Below are 21,630 nucleotides of genomic sequence, written 5' to 3' on the forward strand. Positions count from 1 at the left end.
AACAAATCTGACACCTGCTGATTTGGGCCTTTGGGCCAGGAGTCAAGTAGACTGTAGTACCCACCTTGAGGTCCTCACTGCATTTCCCTGCACCACCCCCCCACCACCACCTCTGATGCACCATCTTCTCAGCATTTCTCCACTTTCTGGGAAGTAGACCCTCACTGGAGAAGTTGTCTGTAGCTTGAACTCCTCTTCCATTTCATTATTCTTTCCTCTTCCATGTGGATGAACTGTTTGCACACTGAGATGTGACAGGGGTACTTCTCTGGCATCTGTGCAGCAGGGTGGACTGGCCTCGCTTTCCCTAATGCCGGGCGCGGCCTGTCCCGGACCCCACTGCACACTGCCTGCAGGTGCACGGACTAAAAGTTGATTTTATCACCTTTTCAAGGTATTGCCCTATAGCTGACTGAACTGGAATTTTCCGTGTCGTTCTGTTTTCACTTTGAAAACACTTGCCCTTTAGCAGAACCCAGACATTTCTCATCTTACTTGCACAGTTTTTCAGGAGTCATGGGCAGTGACTTTCTGATGAGATATGACAGTTCTAAATTACCCGCAGCATGAGCCCAGCGGATCCAAAGCCAGGCAGCTCTGTCAGACATGGTTTCTTTCTCTTTTCCATTTGTTTTCCCATTTCCCCATTTCCCCAATACAGCGTGGCCTTCCTTGCTCAAATGTCGATGTTTTCGCCTTTTTGTAGAGAGAAATGTGAAGAAAGTATCGACTGAATTAGTCGGATTAGCCAAGTTAGTTGTGTCAGCTGTCTGTCAGGGAATGGCTTCCTGGGTCCTTTTTGTGGGAAAGTTTTTCTGGAACTTCCCACCGAGTGCTCCGATGGCCTTTTCATGGTGGGCCTGTTTGGTCCTTTCCTGACACAGCGTGATCTGGTTCACAGACATCTCTGGGGACTTGGGGCTAACCTGGTGTCTTGGTCTCCTGGCCTCGCTGCTCAGAGCATCAGCTTCCCTTCAGGGCCCCGCGGTCTCCGGGCTGCTTTGCCCTAAGGATCATCCCTGGAGCACTTCTTTTCTTCTGGCGATGCCGTCTCAGAAGGGCAGTCTGAGCATCTGCACACGTCGCTCCTCCCTTCCCTTGGCATCTGTGCTGCCCTGGGCCCCACAGCTGCTTGTCTTAGAAAAAGCCATGCTGAGGGGCGCCTGGGTGGCTCAGTTGGTGAAGCGTCTGTCTTCAGCTCAGGTCACGATCTCACGGTTTGTGGGTTTGAGCCCCGTGTCGGGCTCTGTGCTGACAGCTCAGAGCCTTTAGCTGCTTCAGATTCTGTGTCTCCCTCTCTCTCTGTCTTTCCCTCACTCATGCTCTGTCTCTCTCTGTCTCTCAAAAATAAATAAACGTTAAAAACATTAAAAAAGAGGGGCGCCTGGGTGGCTTGGTCGGTTAAGCGTCCGACTTGGGCTCAGGTCATGATCTCGCGGTCCGTGAGATCGAGCCCCGTGTCGGGCTCTGTGCTGACCGTTCAGAGCCTGGAGCCTGTTTCAGATTCTGTGTCTCCCTCTCTCTCTGCCCCTCCCCTGTTCATGCTCTGTCTCTCTCTGTCTCAAAAATAAATAAACGTTAAAAAAAATTTTTTTTTTTAATTTAAAAAGAAAAGAAAAAGCCACACTGCATCCCTCCTTGCCATCACACAAGGGTCCGGACTCAGAATCTCAAATTGGAAATGGCTGGAGCAGTGAAGCAGCCCAGACACCCACCTGAGACTGGAATCCCTTTATGATAATAAGGATGGGCTGGCCTCTGCTTGATTACCTTCAGGGATGGTGAACTCAGTCATGTCTCCTGAGTACAGCCTCTCCTCTTTTTGGGCACCTCTGACTGTTCCATCAGCCTCCCTGTGACTTCTGCCCCATCCTCCTATGCTTGTTTCTGACAATGCTAGCATTTCTGCTACCTCCACTTAGATGGGTAGAAGAGGTTGGCTGCCTCCTTTCCCCACCTTCTGGTCTGGGCCCCCTATCTTTACTGTGGCTCATTAGCACGTTCTTACTTGGAAGGCCAGACTCCTTTCCTACATTTTGGAGCTTGGGAGTAGATAGGCACAGAAGGAGTACTTGACCACATAGCTCTTGGCGTGTGTGTGCATGCTTGCGTGCACAGGTGTATACATGTGTGTATTTAAATCTCCATCCTCCAGGCTGCTGGCTCCTCTTAGCTTGTCTCCCACAGACTACCGGGACCTGACTGCCTGAGCTCCTGGGAACCATGGCCAGGGCTGCTTCTAGGCTCTGTGTGCTCTGCGCAGTCACCAGAAACCTCTTCTCTCTCCCTGCAGCCTGAAGTCCACCACCGCACCCCCCTGCCCTTGCTGGCACTTCTTTCTACCCCAGCCTGGCTACTGTCCCCAGTTTCTGAAATAAGGTCTTACTACACTACAGTACCTCTTACCTCTTAGGTATCTTCTGTCCTGTGGGGACTTTAGAGCCCCACACTCATGCTTCTCCTAGCATGCTCAGGGGCACGTTTTGTCTATTAGAGGATACATTTTGCCAGACACACGTTTCTTTGGGGATAGAGAGCGTTTCACTCCAGGAGGCGTATCTTCAGTTCATCCCATGGCTGTTGAGCCAGGCAGTTGAGGGTCCGCATCCCAGCTCTGCACTTGGAGCTGTGTTTTCTAAGCTTTGAAGAGGGCGTTTATCATATCCATACTGCAGATGGGGTCAGTGAGGCTCAGAGAGGTTAGGCAGCTTTCCTGAAGCCCTGGGGCTAGGAGGTGCCATAGCTGGGATTTAAACCCCAGTGGTTCTAGATTCCAGAGCCACAGTCCTTCCTCCCAAAGACACTGCTTTTGTTAATATGTCCATTTGACCCCAAGGAGTGCAGTGGTGTGGAGCCTGCCTTGTTTGGCCTCTGCAGTTTTTATATCTTAAAAAAAAAAAAATGTCGTAAAGTAGGAGCTACTGCTTTTTAAAATCAGTTTCTTGTCAAAAAGGCTGTTTTCTTCATTTTTTTCCCCATTAGATTTCATCACCTTTTTTCATCTCTGCAATACCCTGACCCCACATCACAGAACCAGGACCCCAGGCTGGTCATCAATTTGCCTGGAGGTTTTCAGAGTGGCCGAGATCAAAACTGTCCTTCACCCCAGTCATGGTTTATTAATTATGTCCCCACTCCTGTATTTCATGTTGAATTGATTTGAGTTCATCGGACTGGGAATGTACTGGTTTGGAATTTTTTTTTAATCTTTTTGTTTTTGTTTTTGTTTTTGTTTTTTGAGCTCTAATTGTGAGTGAGCAGGCATTGAACAATTGTTTGCACAGGCACAATTATCCTGCTGGAAAAAAAAAAAATAGTCTCCAAGATCTGGTGGCAGCTGTGATGCATCTCTGTGAGAAAACTCTGTCCAGGTGAAGACGTTCACCGTCCGCACTGGGATTAATATGATGGGAGTTAGGGTCAATATATAGATGAACTTTTTGACTACAGGAGATGAGATACCCTATATCAACTGATACCAGAGCAGGATGTCAAATCTTCTGGAGATTTGAAGTTTTAAAGTGAAGAGCAGGTCTTTTTAAAGGATGACAAAGGAAATCGGCTTGTAGCAAGCCAGTGCATTAAAAGCCAATCATTTGTTAGATGTGAAGTACTTTTCCAGCCTGAATTTTAAAAATAGCCTGCAGTTTTTCTCCCGGCCTCTGGGTGGCCCCTGTGGGGCTCCTGGTCCCACCTTCCCCGGGGAAGCAAGCCCGTGTGCATATCCTGTTCCCCAGCCAATTTCTAATAACTAATAACTTTTGCCTACATCTCATCGGCGAGTGCAAAATAATAAAAGAAACCCTTCAATTGATGGATAGGGCGATTAGAACTGAAATTATTTAAATAACATGGGTCGGGGGATAGGATGGAATGGCAACATTTCAAGCAGACAAAAATTAGAAACCATCTGTCATACCTTTTCAGAGTGGGATCCTCATGCTAGTGCCAGAACACTTTCCCCATCTATGAAAAAAAAGTCCTTCAATAGGAAACAGGGGTTTTCACTCTTACTGGCAATAGAGCTCTTTAAAAATGCAAATATTAACTAAATTTTCTATTGAATTTAGCAGCTCACGAAGCACTTTGGTATGCATCATTTCACGAGTCTTCATGGCCACCTTGGGAGATAGATCTCCCCTACATATAAATAGGAAAGCTGCAGCTCAGAGCCCTTGATGATTTTCCCAGGGTCAGGCAGCTGGTAAGAGCTGTTTAATAAGTTCCTTATTGAGATACAATTCACATCTATAAGATGCACCTTTATGAAGGTGGATGAAACTGTAATTCAGTAGTTTTTAGTATATTCATAAAGTTGGGCAACTGTTAACCACTATAATTCCAGAACATTGTCATCATCCTGAAAAGAAACCCCATACCTGTTAGCAGTCGCTGTTCATTCCCTGCTCGCCACAGCCCCTGGCAGCCTCAAACTCTCCTTTCTGTCCGTATGAATTTGCCTGAACTCCTACAACGTGTGGCCTTTTGAGATTGTCTTCTTTCACTTAGCATATACTCTCAAGGTTCACCCGTGTCATATCATGTAAAAACATTTTGTTCCTTTTCATGGCCAAATGACATTCCATTCTGTGGAAATATCACATTTAGTTTATCGAGTAGTTTCCACTTTCAAGCTATAATGAATAGTACTGCTATGAACATTTGTATACGAGGTTTTACATGGACTTACGTTTTTAGTTCTCTTGGGTATATACCTACAAGTACAGTTGTTGGGTCATATGGTAACTGTTGATCATTTTGAGAAACTGCCAACCTGTTTTCCAAAGCACCTGCACTATTTTACATTCCCACCAGCAATGGATGAGGATTCTGATATCCCTATGTCCTTACCAACACTTACTATCACCTGACTTTTGGATTATAGCCATCCTGGTGGGTGTGAGCTGGTATCTCATGTTTTTGATATGCATTTCCCTGATGACTCACAACAAACATCTTTTCATGTCATGTGCTCATTGGCCATTTGTATAGATTCTTTGGAGAGATACCTATTCAAATCATTGTCCCATTTTTAAATTGGGTTGTCTTATTGTTGAGTTGGAAGAGCTCCTTGTATACTGTAGTCCCCCCCTTATCCATGATTTCATTTATTATGGTTTCAGTTCCTGTGGTCTGGAAACAGATGACCCTCCTTCTGACGTATCGTCAGAAGGTCACTAGTAGCCTAACACTACCTCACGGTGCCTACATCATTCACCTCACTTCCTCACATCACGTAGGCATTTTATCATCTCACATCGTCAGCAGAAGGGCGAATCCAATAAGATATTTTCAGAGAGAGGAGAGACCACATTCACATAACTTTTATTGTAGTATATTTTTGTAATTGTTCTACATTTGTATTAGTTATTGTTATTAATGTCTAACCATGCCTAATTTATAAATTAAACTTTATGCTAAGTGTATGTATATAGGACAAAGCATAGTATATATGCATTTCTGTACTGTCTACAATTTTAGGCCTCTGGGGGGGGCGGTCTTGGAATATATCCCCACGCATAAGAGGAGACTACTGTATTCTGGTTGCAGCACCCTTATTAGAGATATGGTTTGCAACAATTTTCTCCTATTCTCTGGGTTGTCTTTTTGCTTTCTTTCTTAAATGGTACATAATACAGAATTCTCCGTTGTAACCTTTTTAAATGTACAGTTCAGCAGCATTAAATGCATTCACTCTCTGGTGCAACCATCATCACTGTCCGTCTCCAGAACTTTTTCATCTTCCCAAACTGAACGTCTATACCCATTAACCAATTAACTCCCCACTCTGCCTTTACTCCTGGCACCCGCCATGGTGGACAAAGCCAACTGTGTAGATACAGTGGACTGGGTCATTTAGCTACCAAAACTAAGGTGGGTCTTTGGTTGGACATGCTGTTTGTCTAATTGAAGGAAATGTAGGGAGGGTAGGTGAGGGGAAACAGGAGATCAATGGGAGTCCTGAACAAAAGGTTCACTTAATTCACTTGTCTAGGGCCCCACCCTCCTGCTCACATGCTACTCTGTCCCCTTCTCACAAGCCCATTTCCTCCCTTCAGACCCTAAGTTTTCTCCAAGTCCTCAGACCCACAGCTTCTTACTGCCAAGAAGCCTTCCGACCCTCCTTGGGAAAGTTCTGGGTCCTTCCAGGCTTCCTTAACTGCCTGATTGTAACCCTGACCAGCCCAGAACTCACATGGCGGATTCATGTGCCTTTTCCTCTGTTCTGCTGGGGGCAGGATAGCACCTTTCCTTCCACCACGCCTCTCTCCCCTGTAAGCTTCCCAGGTAGACTCACTCCTGGCCAGCCACAGATTCTGTGCTGTCGTCGGCCGGGAGCAGTGGGTCAGTGGTGTGAGCCATCGCACACTTGCACACTAGGAGGGCATTCAGAAAGGACCTGGGGTTATGCTGGCACGAGACAAAGGTGGAGGGGAGGGAGGGCTCCCCCAGCTCCTCTATGGCGGTCTGGAGAGTCCTCACTGAACTCTGTTCTGTCTCTCTCTCCCTCCTCTTCCCTTGGTTCAGCTCTTCCCGGCCCCGCTGCAGACCCTTTCCAGGAAGATCGTGCGGTCCAAGACGAACAGCACCCTGGTCGGAGTGTTCACCATCACCCTGGTGTTCCTGTCGGCTTTTGTCAACATGGTAGGTGGCTCTACCCCCCACGCCTCCCTGGAGCTCCCTCTCCCCCAGAATTTCTTATTCGGTCTTCCCCTCAGGTCTGGATTCAGATTTGACTCCTAAAGCCTCTCACACAGGCTTTTAGTTCCTTGCTCTCAAGGCTGGAGGGACGAGAAAGACTCAGGAAGTCCCCAGGGGACGTTTACGAGCCCTAGCCTGGGCAGCCGGGCCAACCTTGCCGGCTCCTTGACTTCTTCCAGGCTCCTCTCCTGTCCCCCCTGTCAGTGTCAGGCTGCACCTGAGACCAGGGTGGACAGACACCCGCTGCCCTGTGGAGATGGGCTGCCCTCGCCTGGCCCCCACAGCTGACCCTCTCCCCTGCTGCCCCTAGTTCATGTGTAACTCCAAGGACCTGTTTGGCTGCCTGGCGGACGAGCACAACATCAGCACCAGCCAGGTCAACGCGTGCCATGTGGTGGAGTCGGCAGTCAACTACAGCCTGGGTGACGAGCAGGGCTTCTGCAGCAGCCCCCGGCCCAACTGCAACTTCCCCGAGGTAATGGGCAGGGGGCTCTGGGTGCAGACAGACCCCTCTGCCCCGCTCCCTCTCTGCTTTTGGCTGCTCTGGGGGAGTCAAGGGCTCTCAAGCTCACAGCCATCCCAGAGACCTTGTCCCAGTCTCTCAGTCCGTGTGCCGTACATCAGTGAATGAGGCCAGCCTTCTCCATGCAACAGTAAAACAGCATGCTTGCCATGGGCCAGGCACTGTGCTGAGTATTTGACATAGATTTACTTATTTCGTCCTCACAGCAGCCCTTTGACATAGACACTGTTAACGTCTTTTTTACACAGATGAAAGTGAGGCACAGAGAGGGTAAGTCGCTTGCCCAAGGTCACACAGCTAGGAAGTGGTAAAGCCAGAGCTTTCACCCAGGTCCTCTGGCTCCAGAATTCTTAGCCTTAACCTGAGGGCAGACCTGTTTGTGGACCCTTCACTTTGGAGCAGGCCTGCCTCAGGAGAACCTGCCTGAGCTTCTCTGCTATGGGCCAGAGAGCAGGGAGGGAAGCAAAGGAACCCAGTCCCAACCCGGTACTGCCATCAAGGTCATCCATTCAAAGTGTACATACAATTCAGTGGCTTTTAGGATATTCACAGATGTGTGCAGCCATCATCGTAATCTAGGTAGAACATTTTCATCACCCCCAAAGAAATCATACCCATAGGTGATTGGGTTTAAACACCGAGAACCCTTAGAGAGCGGCATGCATTAAGTGCCGATGGTATGTGCGGTGCGTCATTCACCTTTTCCTCAGGAAGCTCTCCGAGCCTGAGGCCAGGCTTCCAACCCAGGGCGTCTACTGCATGCACTGGGTAGTTCCCATACCCCAGCTGCCTTCGGGGCTCTCACGGAACCTGTGAGGTGATAGTTGTTGTTACCCTTTTCTGGGGAAAGTCCAAGCTTTCATCCAGTTCCAAAAGGGCCCCGTGACTCACACAAAGGTCCAGAACTGCAATGAGGGCCGCCGGGGCAGTCACAGAGCTGGCCTCCCTCCCCCAGCCCTGGGAAGGAGCCCGATCCATCTCCCCTGTACAGATGGGACAAGGGAACCTCCATGAAGGGCAGGACTCCCGCCAGCATTCACCTAGACAAGCGCCTGTCTTCCACCTGCCGCTGGGTCCGGCTGAGCCCTCCCAACCTGCCGGGGCGGTGGAGGGAGGAGCAGCCGAGTCTCCCTTCTGCCTCTGCTCCCTCGTGCAACTGGCGGAGCTCACAGGAGCTGCTGCTTGAGGGCTGTTTGCTGAGAAGCAGGGGCTTGTTTGATCTTACAGTTGCCCCTTGGTGGCTGCTGCTTCATGGCAGATGCTGAGGAGTGGGCGAAGAGAGTGGGGATGGTGGCTGCAGGGCTTATTCCAGCTCCTCACTTGAGGGAGATGGTTGGTCCCAGCCTTCAGCCCTCACCAGTCTGACCAGTTCCAGTCCCACTGACCCCAGGCCTTGATGACTACAGAGCTCTCAGGCTCACATGTCTTCTGATTCAGCAACTCCTCACAGATCCCAAGGCCCTTGGGGACACCACCTGTAAGCCTTGGCCTCCTGGCTGTCTGGCTCAGGGTCTGAATGGGCATCCAGGCTGGCCCTGGGGGCTCCCTCCCCGCACCTCCCCCGCCGCCCCCAAGGACAGGATTATTATCCTTGGGGCTGTTTTTATCTGGGTGGAGCCCCCCCCACTCCTTCCTCTGCCCCTGTTCCAGGTAGTGGCTTGAGGCTGGCCCCTCCCAGGGGGCCCTCTGTATCCCCTCTCTGGGTTCCTGAAGGCCTGAAGAGGCTCAAGGTCCAACCTGGGAGCGTCCCCCACTGCCATTTGGCCTCCAGCCCAAAGCAGAGGAAGTGCATAGTGAGTCTGAGTGCCTGACTCAGAAGTCACGATGCTAAGTTTAAAAGAAAGAACAAAATAACGACGGTGGCATGTCTAGGATTAGCATCAGGGGACGACAGAACAGAAAGGAACCTCCGAGGTCTCTGGTTCAGCTCCTTATTGTCTGAGAAAGAAACCGAGGCTCCAAGACCAGAAGGGACTTCCCCAGGGTAAATCGTGTAGGGACACAATCCTTGGTCTGCAGCCTTCTGGGCCAGACAGATTCAGAACTTTGGAATTTTTCAGAGTTTGAAAGAGTATCTCACACCCCCAGTGTAGCCTGGGCAGCACCTGATAATGAAATACAGTAATATTTCTGCAGCAAAATGTATGAATCGTCCCCAGAAGCAGGCTAAAGATGATAATTAGCATCACATCACGTGGGACAGTCTTTGTCACTAAATAAGGCCAGTTCAGATGTTGCCACCACATTAGTCATGAAAATAGTTTCGGTTTGCAAACCGTGGGATTTCACGTTGCAGGTCAGGGGCTGGGGCCTGTGCTCTCTGCAGTTACTGAGGGCACCAGGCGCTTCCTCTCATGGAATGGCAGCGGTGAGCCCGTGACATTGGAGCTTTTGCAGATGGGGAAAATGAGGCTTAGAAAAGTTGAATAAATGGCGCAAGTCACACCAACAGTCCACAATGAATCAGAGTTACAACTCAAGACTGCCTGAGCCTGGAGCTCTGCTCTAACCACTGGGCGCTGCTGCCAGCATTGGCCAGACTCAGCCTAGAGCCCCATCTTCTGGTTCCTAACCAGGGCCCTTCTGGTTTCGTCACAGGTTCCCATTGGCCAAAACGTGGCTGGCTCAGGGGGGCGGGGCGTGGGGCCGGGAAGGGTGGGGCCAGGGCGCTGAAGCCCGCTGCCCTCTCTCCGCAGTACTTCACCTACAGCGTGCTGCTCAGCCTGCTGGCCTGCTCCGTGTTCCTGCAGATCAGCTGCATTGGGAAGCTGGTGCTCATGCTGGCCATTGAGCTCACATACGTGCTCATTGTTGAGGTGCCCCGCGTCACCCTCTTTGACAACGCCGACCTGCTGGTCACCGCCAACGCCATGTAGGTGGCTCCCCACACTGGGTCTGGGACAGTGCAGGGAGGTTGGAAGAGCAGGCGGCTGGGAACCTGGGCTGCAGGGGGCTTGCGAGGGGAGTGTTGTGTTGCCCCCCAGCCTACCACCTGGGCAAAGCACCAGTGTCTAGTCTTCCTCCTCTCTTTCCCAGTGGGTGGGGGAGTGGCCTCAGGGTGAGTAGGTCCTGCTGTCCCCTCCAGTTTGTTATTCAGTCCTGCCCTCAGGCCTCAGTGAATTGTTCCTCATTTGTTCAGGACAGTCTCTGATGAGCTATTTTCACTTAACTCCATCTGCCTGTGGCACCTCAGGCCCAGAGGGGTAAAGATTCAACAGAGCTGGACGGCAAGGTCTGTGAGAGCAAAAGAACAGCCTTTGTTGTTCATGGGCTCTATGTCCTGCCTCGAGCTAGACACTGGGACATACATTATCCCTTTTCAGCCTCAGAGCAACTTAGCAAGGTCAGCAGGGCTGCCAGGATGGTTGGGTAGTCTGTGCACTGCTCAAAGGCTCCTAGTTATGATGGTGAGTCGTTAGGTCCCACATCTAGGTAGCAGGCATGGGAGTTGTGCCTCAGGCTACCTAGCTCCCAGTAAATTGGGAATCATACCTATAGTAGTAAAATGTAGGTAAAATGCCTGATATCAATGCTCTTTTCTTCCCATCACTCTATCCCCACCCCCCCCACACACACATATACATTGGGAAGTGCAAAAAATGTGACAGGTCTGTGTCCCCTGAGAAAATGCAGCAAACTGTGTTTTCTGCAAGTTATAGGATGGGATCCATTCATCCATCTAGCCATTCATCCAAAAATATTTCTTGAGGGTTTACCATGTTCCTTCCCCCATCCCCTCCCCCCCCCCCCCCCCCCCCCCCCCCGTCTCCTTTGCTGAAGCAGCAGCAGAGAACAGAGGACATTTCTGGTTTGGGAGTCCCTGGCTTGGCTCCAGGGCAACACTGTCCAATAGATAAATAATGCAATGTAATTTAAAATTTTCCTAGTAGCTATGTTAAAAAGGCAAAGCATACAAATTTCATATTTTTATTTAACCAATATATTCAAGATATTATTTTAATATGTAGTCAATATAAAATGATTCACGAAACCTATTACATTTTTTCCCACACTAATTCTTCAAAACCTAGTATCTATGTTACATTTGCAGGACATTTTAGCTTGTACTGGCCACACTTGAAGGCTCTAGCCACACGTGTCTGTGGTAACTACACTGGACACAGCATAGGTGTAGTGTTTCTTCTCTGGATGCAGCAAAGGGCTGGGGTGGTGGCTGGGCTGGCTTCTGTCCAGGCGGAGGTGCTGGGGGCCCCAGGGTCCCAGGTATGGGCTGGGTGATTTGTGGTCATGGAGACCAGATGCTAGTTGGGGCTGGGCTTATCTGTAAGCCTCCCATCCTGAAAGTCTCCTTGGATCCAGAGGGGTGTTGGGGGCGGGGGATGAGGGAGCAACCGTAGTGGGGGCAGCAGGGCTGGGAGTGGTGGGGGAGCAAGGCGGTGGGAGGGGCAGAGCAAGGTGGGAGACAGAACGGGGGAGGCGGGCAGAGCGGGAGTGGAGACTGCCGAGTCGAAGAGCAGCCCCGAACAGCCCTCCCCGCTTCCTGTTCACAGAGACTTCAGCAACAACGGGACCTCCCAGTGGTGAGTGGATACTCTCCAAGTCCTCTGACACAGCCTCTCCCTGCCCTTGGCCTAGAGCTGCCAGAGGCCAGCAGCCCAGGGCCCAGCAGAGAAGGTGGTGGTGCCCATTGGGGAGGGGGCCTGTGAGGCAAGGTGGGCAGTGAAGGAGAAGGCTGGAGGGGGCAGGGAAGCCCTTTACTCCCCAGGGACCAAGGATGCCTCATCAGGTAGATGCCCTTCTTTTCTTGTGTGATTCCCACCAGCCCAAGATGACCTAGGACGCACAGGTCATTTCCAGAGACCTCACCTTAAAGCATCTGGCTTCCCACTCTTCCCCAGGAGCATGTGTCAGACCCCAGGCCCAGGAGAATAGGAGCTGGTGCCCCCTGGCTCCCTGCCAGAAGAGAGGGGCCAGCAAGGCCTGTGGGCTTTGTAGGGTAGGCCCTGCACTAGGGCTACTGCTGGTCAGGGAGTCTGTGCAGTGCTCAAGGCTCAGGCTCTCTGCTGGGACAGGGAGCAAGCAGGGTTTGGGAGAGCAGCTTTTATGAAGAGTGTGTATTAATGTTAACAGGAATGCAGTTAGTCATTATTAGCTACCAGGTGTGGAGTTCCTACTGTTTGTCAGGTGCTATACAAGGAATTTTGTGTATTTTTCTTTTTTAATGTTTATTTATTTATTTTGGAGAGAGAGCGCAAGCAGGGGAGGGACAGAGGGAAAATCCCAGGCAGGCTCCATGCTCAGCCTGGAGCACGATGCAGGGGCTCGATCCCACAACCGTGAGATCATGACCTGAGTTGAAATCAGGAGTTGAACACTTAATTCGCTGAGCCACCCAGGTGCCCCTGGTATCTTTAATTCTTAAAATGTGGGTATTGTTATCCCATTTTACAGATTAGGAAACTAAGGTTCAGAGAGGTTAAGAGAGACTTGCCCAAAGCCCAGAGATGGCCAGTATGGCCTGCCTGGCTCCCTTGTTACTATGCCCACGGCCGCTATTGTCTACTGGGAGATGCCTGGGATGTACATGCTGCCTTTTACAAGGGCCTCATTTATCCCCTGATGTGACCAGAGGGAAGCTCCCCAGTGATGGGGGAGAGGCGGGCATCAGGAGAGGAGTAATGGCTGCTGAGCTGCTGGTGTGAGCAGGGGCTGAGACAGGGCTGCCAGCTGAGGCGGCTTCCTGGAGGAGGCATTACCTCAGGCAAAATTTGAGCGGGAGGTTAAGGAGAAGGGGGAGTAGTAGAAGGAAGACAAAGGCCTGAGGGGGCCTCTGAGCCTGCCATGAGGTGCCAGGCATCTGCCTCCTGCCTGCAGCCCTGAGCATGCGACCAAGGTGGCGCTGAAAGTGGTGACGCCCATCATCATCTCAGTCTTCGTGCTGGCCCTGTACCTGCACGCCCAGCAAGTAGAGTCCACCGCCCGCCTGGACTTCCTCTGGAAACTGCAGGTGGGTGGCCCCGGGACTGGAACTGGGATGGGGGACACACCCAGTCCTCGCCGCACTTTGTGAGTGAACGAGTTCATCACCTGGGCTAGCTGAGCCTTCGTCCTGCACTGAAAAGGTGTCCTGCTCAGTCCCACTAATCTGTGCCCCATGTCCCAGCAGGTCTGCTCCCTGCTTTCTGGAGCCAAGAGACAAAACCCTGGAGCTTATTCCAAACCATCCCACCCTTGACAGCACTGGGACTTTGACAGGCCCAAGACATATGGTCTTAAGTCACAAATATTGGCCAGCCATTGCTGTGTGCATCCAGAGGCAGGGACAGAGGGGAGGCATGGCCTCTAGTCTGTAGTGTGGGCAGCGAGGAGTCAGGAGAGAGGGGAGCGGGCAGGAGGTGAGGACTGTGGGACGCGCAGTCCCCATGTCACAGAGGCTGCAGTGCAGGAGCTGGTCCCGCAGGCTCCTGAGCAGGGCCTGATGTGACCAGAACTGGCTTGAAGACTCTTCCAGGGGAGAAGGGATGGAGGGGGCATCAAAGACCATCAACCGGAAGCCTGGACAGGTGGCTGTGCCCTGGCCCTGGGGAGAGGTGGTCCAGGTAGGGGCAGAGGCAGTAGGGTGCTAGTGCCCAGGGAAGTGCTCCAGCCTCCAGGCTTTGTGCCCTGTGCCCTGATGGTGTCAAAACCCGGAGGAGGGGATGCCACTGGGCCACACACAGGGTGATGCTCCAGGTGCTAGTGATGGACCCAGCCGCTGCTTGTTACCTGCTGGACCGACTCAGAAGGTCCAGGAGAGGGCGCCCACGGTGAGAAAGTCTTCCCTGTGGGCAGCCTCAGACCTGTTATTCCAGTTACTTCATTCTTAAAGATGGGAGCATCCAGTGGCCCCTGCTGTGTTTTGCAGGAGGTTGGCTGAGATTCCCCACTGAACGGATGTCCTGAGGTTGGGGGAAAACTTTTGCATGTGGAATGCCCCCTTATCCTCCCTGGGTTGGGAGGGACCCGGAGGATATCCAGTGTGAGGCCATACCTTCCTGGCTCAGATTGCTGCCTCCCTGCCTCCTCCCAGCTCTCATGCCCCTCATGCCTCTGGGGAGCTTCCCCAGAGGCCCCAGCTCTCTCCTAGGGGCTGACCAGGCTCTGTGGGACCTGGGCTGATTTCCCTCCACTTCTCTGCTCACTAGCACCCCACCTCCCATGTGAGCCCCGAGGAAGTCCCCCACCCCCAAGACAGTGGTTGTCCTGCCACTCATTTGTGTGGCAAAGATCTCGAGAAAGGGCTGGAAGCAAGGGACAGGTGAGCCTGCCACTTAGCCTGCCTTTGTGACCTGCTGCCCTGTCACCCCACCCCGCTTCTTTGTCTAGCTCCTGAGTACGCAGGGTTGAAGTGAGGCTGCCTGCCAGGGCTGAACAGAGCAGCCTGAGCTTCCCTCACAACCCCACCCCAGTGTTCAGGCAACCGCAGCTCCCCTCCCATTTTGAAAACAATTAAGGCCTGTACACAGGTGTGTGGGTTGGGGGTGAGCATGTCTCTACCTGGCAGGCGTGTCAGCCTCTCTCCACTGAACCCCTGCAACAGGCTCATGATGCTTACACGTCCCTTCATCACCCGTCCTCCTCCAGGACTTTTGGGAGGTGGAACAACATCAAATACATACCAACAAGCAAAAACCTGAACACACATCCTTGGGTTGGGTGAGTGATAGTCGGGTGCTCCCCACCCCTCCAGTCTAACTCAGCAGCTAATTTTGCTGTTGGATCTAAGGTCATGGTGGGTAGGTGTGGTGCTGGCAGTGAGCTGGGGAAGCCCGAGGTCCTTCGCTTCCCTGAAGTGTCTGTACCAGGAACACACCCTTACCCGCAAGCCTGCCCCTGGCCAGACCACTGGGTCTCAGGTCTTATCCCTCTCCCATAGCATTGACCTTATTAGGATCAGCAAGGGGGCTGTGGACCCCTGAGCCCTCCCACCTGGCCAGAGCCCAATCCTAGAAGCAGTTGGCTGTGTTGGGAGCTGCCCAACATCACGTCTCAGGGCAGAGTTGTCCAGATGTGGCGGGAGTTCCTGGTCAGAACCCTGGGGCCTTGGCCTGTGCTCCCTGCAGTAACCAGTCTCCGACTATCTCAACCCCAGCCTCCACCACCAGCTGCCTGGCACTGGGCAGATGCACTCTGGGAAGGGCATGTGTTATGTTTCTGCCACTGCTGGGCTGATCAAAGGAGCTAGAGTGCTCCTGGGCCCCCAGGCATGTGGTCTCAGCAGTAGTAGCACTGTGGGCAGCCTGTGCATTTTCCGAGGCAGATGGCCCGGCTGGGGCTCTTCCAGGGAGTAACCTTCGAGAAGCACAGAGATTCCCACTCTGGCCTACTCCCGCTGGCACACCTGTACCAGAGCTAGGCAGAGGGTGGCTTGGGAGGAGGGGCCTGATCAAGGCATCTCAGAAGCAAAGGTCTCACTGCACCCACCTGGCATCTCAGGATCCAGGAACTTCCTTAGGCATAACCCCTATTGTCAAGGCTGTGTTTCCAGTGGCTCTAGGACTGATGGGCTGTGGGTCCTCTCACCTCAGGTGCAAGGCTAGGCCTCTGAGCCCTGGGGTCCCTGAGCTTTCTACCCTAACTGCTGGACCCAGGTCCTGTGGCTTTGGGTGGGTGTGCCAGCAGTTTCCCCATGAGCAGCCACCATCCACAGGGAGAGCCAGGGAAGTGGTCCTGGTGCTTTTGGAGGTTGTAGCTGCAGCCAAATAGAAAGGCCTCCACGTTTAGTTAGGAAAGCCCCCAGCAGGCTGGCTAGATCTTTTCAATGGCCCTGCTAATGACCCTTTACCTGCCTGTTTTACCAACATGATCACTCCCAGTTAAGGGGGCCATTTTGTTTGCCATCAAGGGGGAGGAAGCTAGCAGACTGCACTGTGTACCTCCTGTGTCACATGAACTCTGGTCAGATGGCTCCTTGCACACCTTGGTGCATAACTGTCTCTGCTCTTCAGGCTGTGGGTCACTGTTGGCCTCTTGATTTGAGGGCTCTTAAGCTAGAGGGTGAGTGACCACAAACCCCTATTTCCCAGACCCAGGGGAACCAAAGTCAATGGTGATGTGCCCATCCCACCCCTGGTGGCACTTTGGGGTATCTGTACCTCCTGGCCCTGGGGTGAGTCTGCTCTGGTGGGAACCAGGGAGATTGGTGGGGCTTTAAGCCATCGTCCCAGTGGGGTTGGTCTATTAAGTGATCCTTATCAAACTGCTTTTCTGATTGTACTTCCTGATATGAAGAAGAAAGTGGACAATTGTGGAGCACTTGGTAGCTGGAGGGCCACTGGGGCTGTAGTTTTGGCCATCCCTGTAACCCCCTGCCTTGGTCTAGCTTTGGTTGGACAGGATGCTCTCAACCTGTCTTCCAGGACCCGTTTCCAGCCCGGGGTTCCCTCCTTCGGGGCCAACACATTCCGAGGGGCAGGCAGGCAGAGCCCAGTTGGATGTGTACAAGTGTCTCACTTTTCTGGTGCTTCCTCATGGAAAGCCAGAGGTGGGGACAGCAGGGGGACAGAGGCTGGGCACAGTGGAGGTCTCGGGTGCATGCGGGCAGGCCGCATGCCTCTCCTGACCGGGTGCCGTGTCCTAGGCCACGGAGGAAAAGGAGGAGATGGAGGAGCTGCAGGCCTACAACCGGCGGCTGCTGCACAACATCCTGCCCAAGGATGTGGCCGCCCACTTCCTGGCCCGCGAGCGACGCAATGATGAGCTCTACTACCAGTCGTGTGAGTGCGTGGCCGTCATGTTCGCCTCCATCGCCAACTTCTCTGAGTTCTACGTTGAGCTGGAGGCCAACAATGAGGGTGTTGAGTGCCTGCGACTACTCAATGAGATCATCGCCGACTTTGACGAGGTGCGACGGGTGGGCAAACAGGAGAGGGGCGGGGGAGACAGGCACCTTGCCTACATTTCTTCCTCTATTGTGTTACAAAGGAGAAAACAGGCCTAGAGACACTGCTTGCCTAAGGTCAGTGCTAGTAGGTGGAAGAATGGGGGTCCCAGCCCAGGCGTTTGGAATTTGAAGTCTCTGCGGGTCTGTTGTCCCACTGAGGCCCTGCCCAGCTACCTTGCCAGCCACTCTCCATCAGCCACCATTCCTTTCCCACCAGGCTGGGGCCCAGCCTTTGAGGGAGTCCAAGGAAGGAGGGACTCCTAGGCTAAGGGAGAAGGCAGGACAAAGACACAAAGCCCGGAATAGCAGAGGTGGAAACACAAACGTGTCTTATTTACTACACCCTCGCCAAGCACCTAGTGTGTGCCAGGTGCTGGGGGTTCTGTGCCCAATAGGGCATTTCGACCCTGGGAGCCCCCTGAGTGGTGAGGGTGAGAAGGTCAACCCCAGCTGGAATACAGAGCCTTGGGAGGAGGAAGAGGAGGATGGAACTGGGAACAGGCTGTGCTGGAAACAGCCCATGAGGCTCCTGGGGCAGAGCGTAGCTGGAATTGACTGAAGTTGGGTCTGGGCAGGCTTTTGACAGACAATGGAGATAGAAGGTGGGTGTCTCGTTGGACAAAGATGAGGTGGTGTCCCTGGGAGGGATGGGGATATGAGCCAGGGAAGGGAGGAGATGGCCACCAGCCCCTGTTGGGGGCAAGAGACGCTGAGGTGACTAGTGGGCTGGCCTGGGGCTCTTGGTGCAGGGCAGACAGTGACTCACGGTGACCACACACGGGTAAGTATGGGAGGAGGCCTGCTCTGTTGGCCTCACACTGAGCTGGTGTGGAGTTGGGCCTCCTGTGTGAACTGGGAGGACATGAGGGGCCATGCTGTTGCCCTTCCCCCATAGACTTCAGTGCCCCAGCCTTGGTGGTAACCCAGGTTTGGCCTCCTTCCATCTAGATCATCAGCGAGGATCGGTTCAGGCAGCTGGAAAAGATCAAGACCATTGGCAGCACCTACATGGCTGCCTCAGGCCTCAATGACTCTACATATGACAAGGTGGGCAAGACCCACATCAAAGCCCTGGCTGACTTTGCCATGAAGCTCATGGACCAAATGAAGTACATCAATGAGCACTCCTTCAACAACTTCCAGATGAAGATCGGTGAGCTTGCCTTCTGGCCAGTCCAGCCTGGGAAGAGCAGGTCGGGTAAAAAGCTGCAGGGCCTTGACAGGACTGGAGAGGAGGGTCGTGGAGGGAAGGGTCTTAAGGACTGACGGTGTTTCTATTTGGGAGCTTCTGCTATGTTTGCAGTCCTACTTCACACACAACAGTGAGGTTTAATGTGGCCCCATGTGAGAGAGGAGGGGGAGCGCCCAGGGGCTTGGAAACACGGCAGAAAATGTCTAGACAGTGTCAGTTAAGCCAGGTGTGTTGGGTAAGGTTCTTGCTTGAAGAGGAGGGAGGATATTTGAGGTGGGGAGCCAGCATGGCAAAGGCTGAGGGGCAGGGTGATCGGGGTTGGTGTGCCTAGGACCAGGAAGGTGGACAGATGAGAGCAGAAGTGCCAGGAGGGAGATGGCAGCCTTGCTTCCTGGAGCTGGGTCATGGTGGCCTCCCTGCCTGAGCTCAGACGCCCAGGGGAGGATCACCTGGACAGAGAAGACACTGTGGGTTAGGAGCAAGGTACTAAGAATGAAAATGGTTGTGCCCCTGAAAGAAACAGGAGTGATGAGGAAGAAAAGGATGAGTTCTGGTACGTGTGGTTAGAATGAACTGAAAGCTGAAATGCCACCAACAGGGATGATTAAGGACAGGCAGTGGGATGCTGCAGTGAGTCACTTGATCCTTGAAGAGGGTGGTCCTGGTGATGGACTTGCAGGAGCTGAGACCTGATTGGGGGCGAGGACACAGGAACAGTGCTGTGTGAACAGACCCCATGGTCTGGGTTGGCAGGCATTTCGTGGGAACTGCAGGGTAAAGCATGGTCTCGGGCCTGGAGGACACTGGCGGTCTTCAGACTGAGTCCAGAGGAACTTGCTGAGTGTCAAGGGAGGAATGATAGTGTGGTGAGCACTGGTCTGAGCCCTGATGACATTGCTGACTTCTGTCCCCTGCAGGGCTCAATATTGGCCCCGTGGTGGCTGGGGTGATCGGGGCTCGCAAGCCTCAGTACGACATCTGGGGCAATACGGTGAACGTGGCCAGCCGCATGGACAGCACCGGTGTGCCTGACCGCATCCAGGTGAGTGCCGGAGCATCCACCACCCGGCTCACCCCCATGGGGGCCTCTGCCTGATACTCCAGGTTCCTAGTGCAAGCTGCCCACAGTCCCCAGTCAGAATTTCTGCAGCCAATTTTGAAGGTAGCTGGCACTGTCTCGGGAGCTTGGAGATCATTGTGTTTCAGGCCCTCAGGACCTTGGACAGATCTTCACTCCTGTGCAAAGCCCTCTACTGGCCACAGAAGGAATTGGGGGAGTAAAGGCAGGAGCCACTGCTGATGCTAAACCAGGAGTGTTAATGCCACGACCCAGGCATACAAGGGGACACCAAGATGGTTTCAGGGAGCAAGGTCTTGCCAGTTGGAGCCCACAGCACTCAGGGCCTGGTGCAATAGAACCAGGGAAGGCCAGTGATCCCTGGGATGGTGCTCCCACCACCCTAGTTGCCAAGGGGCCTGGCCAGAGACCCAGAGACTTTTTCTCCTCTCTTCATCCTGTGCAAGCTGGCTCTTGCAATTCCCAGGCCTACCTCTCTTCAACTGCTTTTGTTTTTCTTAGACTGCCCTTAATTCCTTCTGCTCCCGTCTGACAACAGTGAGGTCCTGGATTGGGCTGTATTCCTTCCTGTACCTCTCAACCCCCAGGGCCCCCATAAGTCCTGCCATAAGTGGGCAGGTCACTTAGCCTCCCTGATCTGTCTTCCCAAGCTTGAACTCTGCTCTCTTCATGGCCCTTTGCTCACACTGACACTGCCTAAATGTCCCTTAAATCCTCTCTTCTGTGGGACCTCTGAACAAAGGGTCAGCCCAAGCATGGCCCTGGCCTGATAGGTGCTGTTGGAGGAACCTGGCCAAATGGCTTTCTCTCACTTCTATCCCTGTGCCAAAGGGAGAAGGGACAACAAGATGGCAGCTGGGGAGAAAGGAATGTGTGTTTGCAGAGTGTCCGACCCCACCCACAGACAGGTGTGAGGGACTCTGTCAGCAGCCACACAGCGGCCCGGCACCTCACCTTTGCATAGGGCTTTCCCATTCGTGGAACACACGTGATAACCCAGTAGGGTCACCTTCCAGCAGCCCATCTAGAGATTTCTGGCCCCTTCTTCCCTGGCCTGACAGCCAGGCAGGGCCAGGATCCTCAGCAGAGGTTTTGTGGGGTGGCTGGCGGGGCGTGTGGGCTGTACTCAGACGGCTTTTGGGTCACTTCATGAAGCATTCATCTGTATTGCTGCTCACATCAGCCCTACAATAGTGCAGTGATTACTGAAGCCACTGGTGAGTTCCCCTCTTTGTTCCAAAAGCTAAAGCAGAGATGGGCACTAGGATATAGAACTGAATCCACACTCTGCCATTTGTTAGCTATGTAGCCTCAGACAAGTGATTTAGGTTTCCTGAGGCTGAGATAACAGTATTTACCTCATAGATTCAGTGAGATAAACAGTGGCTCTCCATCTGTGGTGTGAAAAACCAATTTCCAGGAACATCGCTGATCTGTCCTGGAGCGAGACTTGGGTGGACACGCTGGGCCCATGCTTGGTATCAGTGGGGCAGCGTCAGAATGCTGTGGATGCCCTAAGCAGTTCTGCTCAGCTTCTGCACCTCTCTCATTGTGGACAATGACAGGCAGTTCAGGGACCACAGGCCACCCTGCCTGGCACAAAGTAGGTGCTGTCATCCTTCTTGTTTCAAACAGGCAAGTCTAGGGGCAAGCAGCTGTCAGGGTGCCACCCACCCTTGTGTGTTGGGGACAGTCGGACAGAGCTGCCTGACAACAGGCTCACGGCTTGGCTCAACAATGGCCTATCCACTCCCCTTCTTTGCCTCCTCAGGTCACCACAGACATGTACCAGGTGCTGGCTGCCAACACATACCAGCTGGAGTGCAGGGGCGTGGTCAAGGTCAAGGGCAAAGGAGAGATGATGACCTACTTCCTCAACGGTGGGCCCCCGCTCAGTTAGCAGCTGCCAGCCAGTGATGCCAGGCAGCCTGGCCTCCAGAGAAACGGAAATGGCTTCTTTGTATGACGGAGGGGGGGCAGGTGGAAGCCTGCGCTCTAGCCCACGTGGCTGCGCCGGTGAGATTCTCCACTTTGACTCCAGAAGCAGCTTCTGCCTTTGTGGGCAGGCCGCAGCCTCCGTCCCAGGCCCCAGGGTGCCAGCGTCCTGCGAGCACCAAGCTGACCAAAGATGTTTCCTCCGTAGAAGACTCCGCTAGGCGCGATCCGAATCCCGAGTTTTCTAACGGATGCTGCTGCGCAGGTGGAAAGGAGCTGCTGAGTGTGCAACGACAGAGCTGAGGGGGAGGCCTCAG

At 53.1% G+C, this 21,630-nt stretch overlaps 1 protein-coding gene across 1 annotated transcript in view; it reads left to right on the top strand.

Moving 5' to 3' along the window:
• The window catches only part of ADCY5 (adenylate cyclase 5), a 147,526-nt gene extending 125,932 nt beyond the window's left edge, over nucleotides 1-21,594 (top strand). The window contains exons 13-21 of the mRNA XM_025913541.2: nucleotides 6,529-6,645; nucleotides 7,013-7,177; nucleotides 9,922-10,097; nucleotides 11,737-11,766; nucleotides 13,061-13,193; nucleotides 16,806-17,069; nucleotides 18,057-18,261; nucleotides 19,218-19,342; nucleotides 21,150-21,594. Of these exons, the coding sequence (XP_025769326.2) occupies nucleotides 6,529-6,645; nucleotides 7,013-7,177; nucleotides 9,922-10,097; nucleotides 11,737-11,766; nucleotides 13,061-13,193; nucleotides 16,806-17,069; nucleotides 18,057-18,261; nucleotides 19,218-19,342; nucleotides 21,150-21,278 (1,344 nt within the window). The 3' untranslated portion in view covers nucleotides 21,279-21,594. The remainder of the gene's footprint in view (nucleotides 1-6,528; nucleotides 6,646-7,012; nucleotides 7,178-9,921; nucleotides 10,098-11,736; nucleotides 11,767-13,060; nucleotides 13,194-16,805; nucleotides 17,070-18,056; nucleotides 18,262-19,217; nucleotides 19,343-21,149) is intronic.
• The last annotated feature ends 36 nt before the right edge of the window (nucleotides 21,595-21,630 follow it).

This window comes from Puma concolor, chromosome C2 (genome assembly GCF_028749965.1).
Source record: "Puma concolor isolate L17-30 chromosome C2, mPumCon1.1.hap2, whole genome shotgun sequence".
In the NCBI taxonomy this organism is placed as follows: Eukaryota; Metazoa; Chordata; class Mammalia; order Carnivora; family Felidae; genus Puma; species Puma concolor.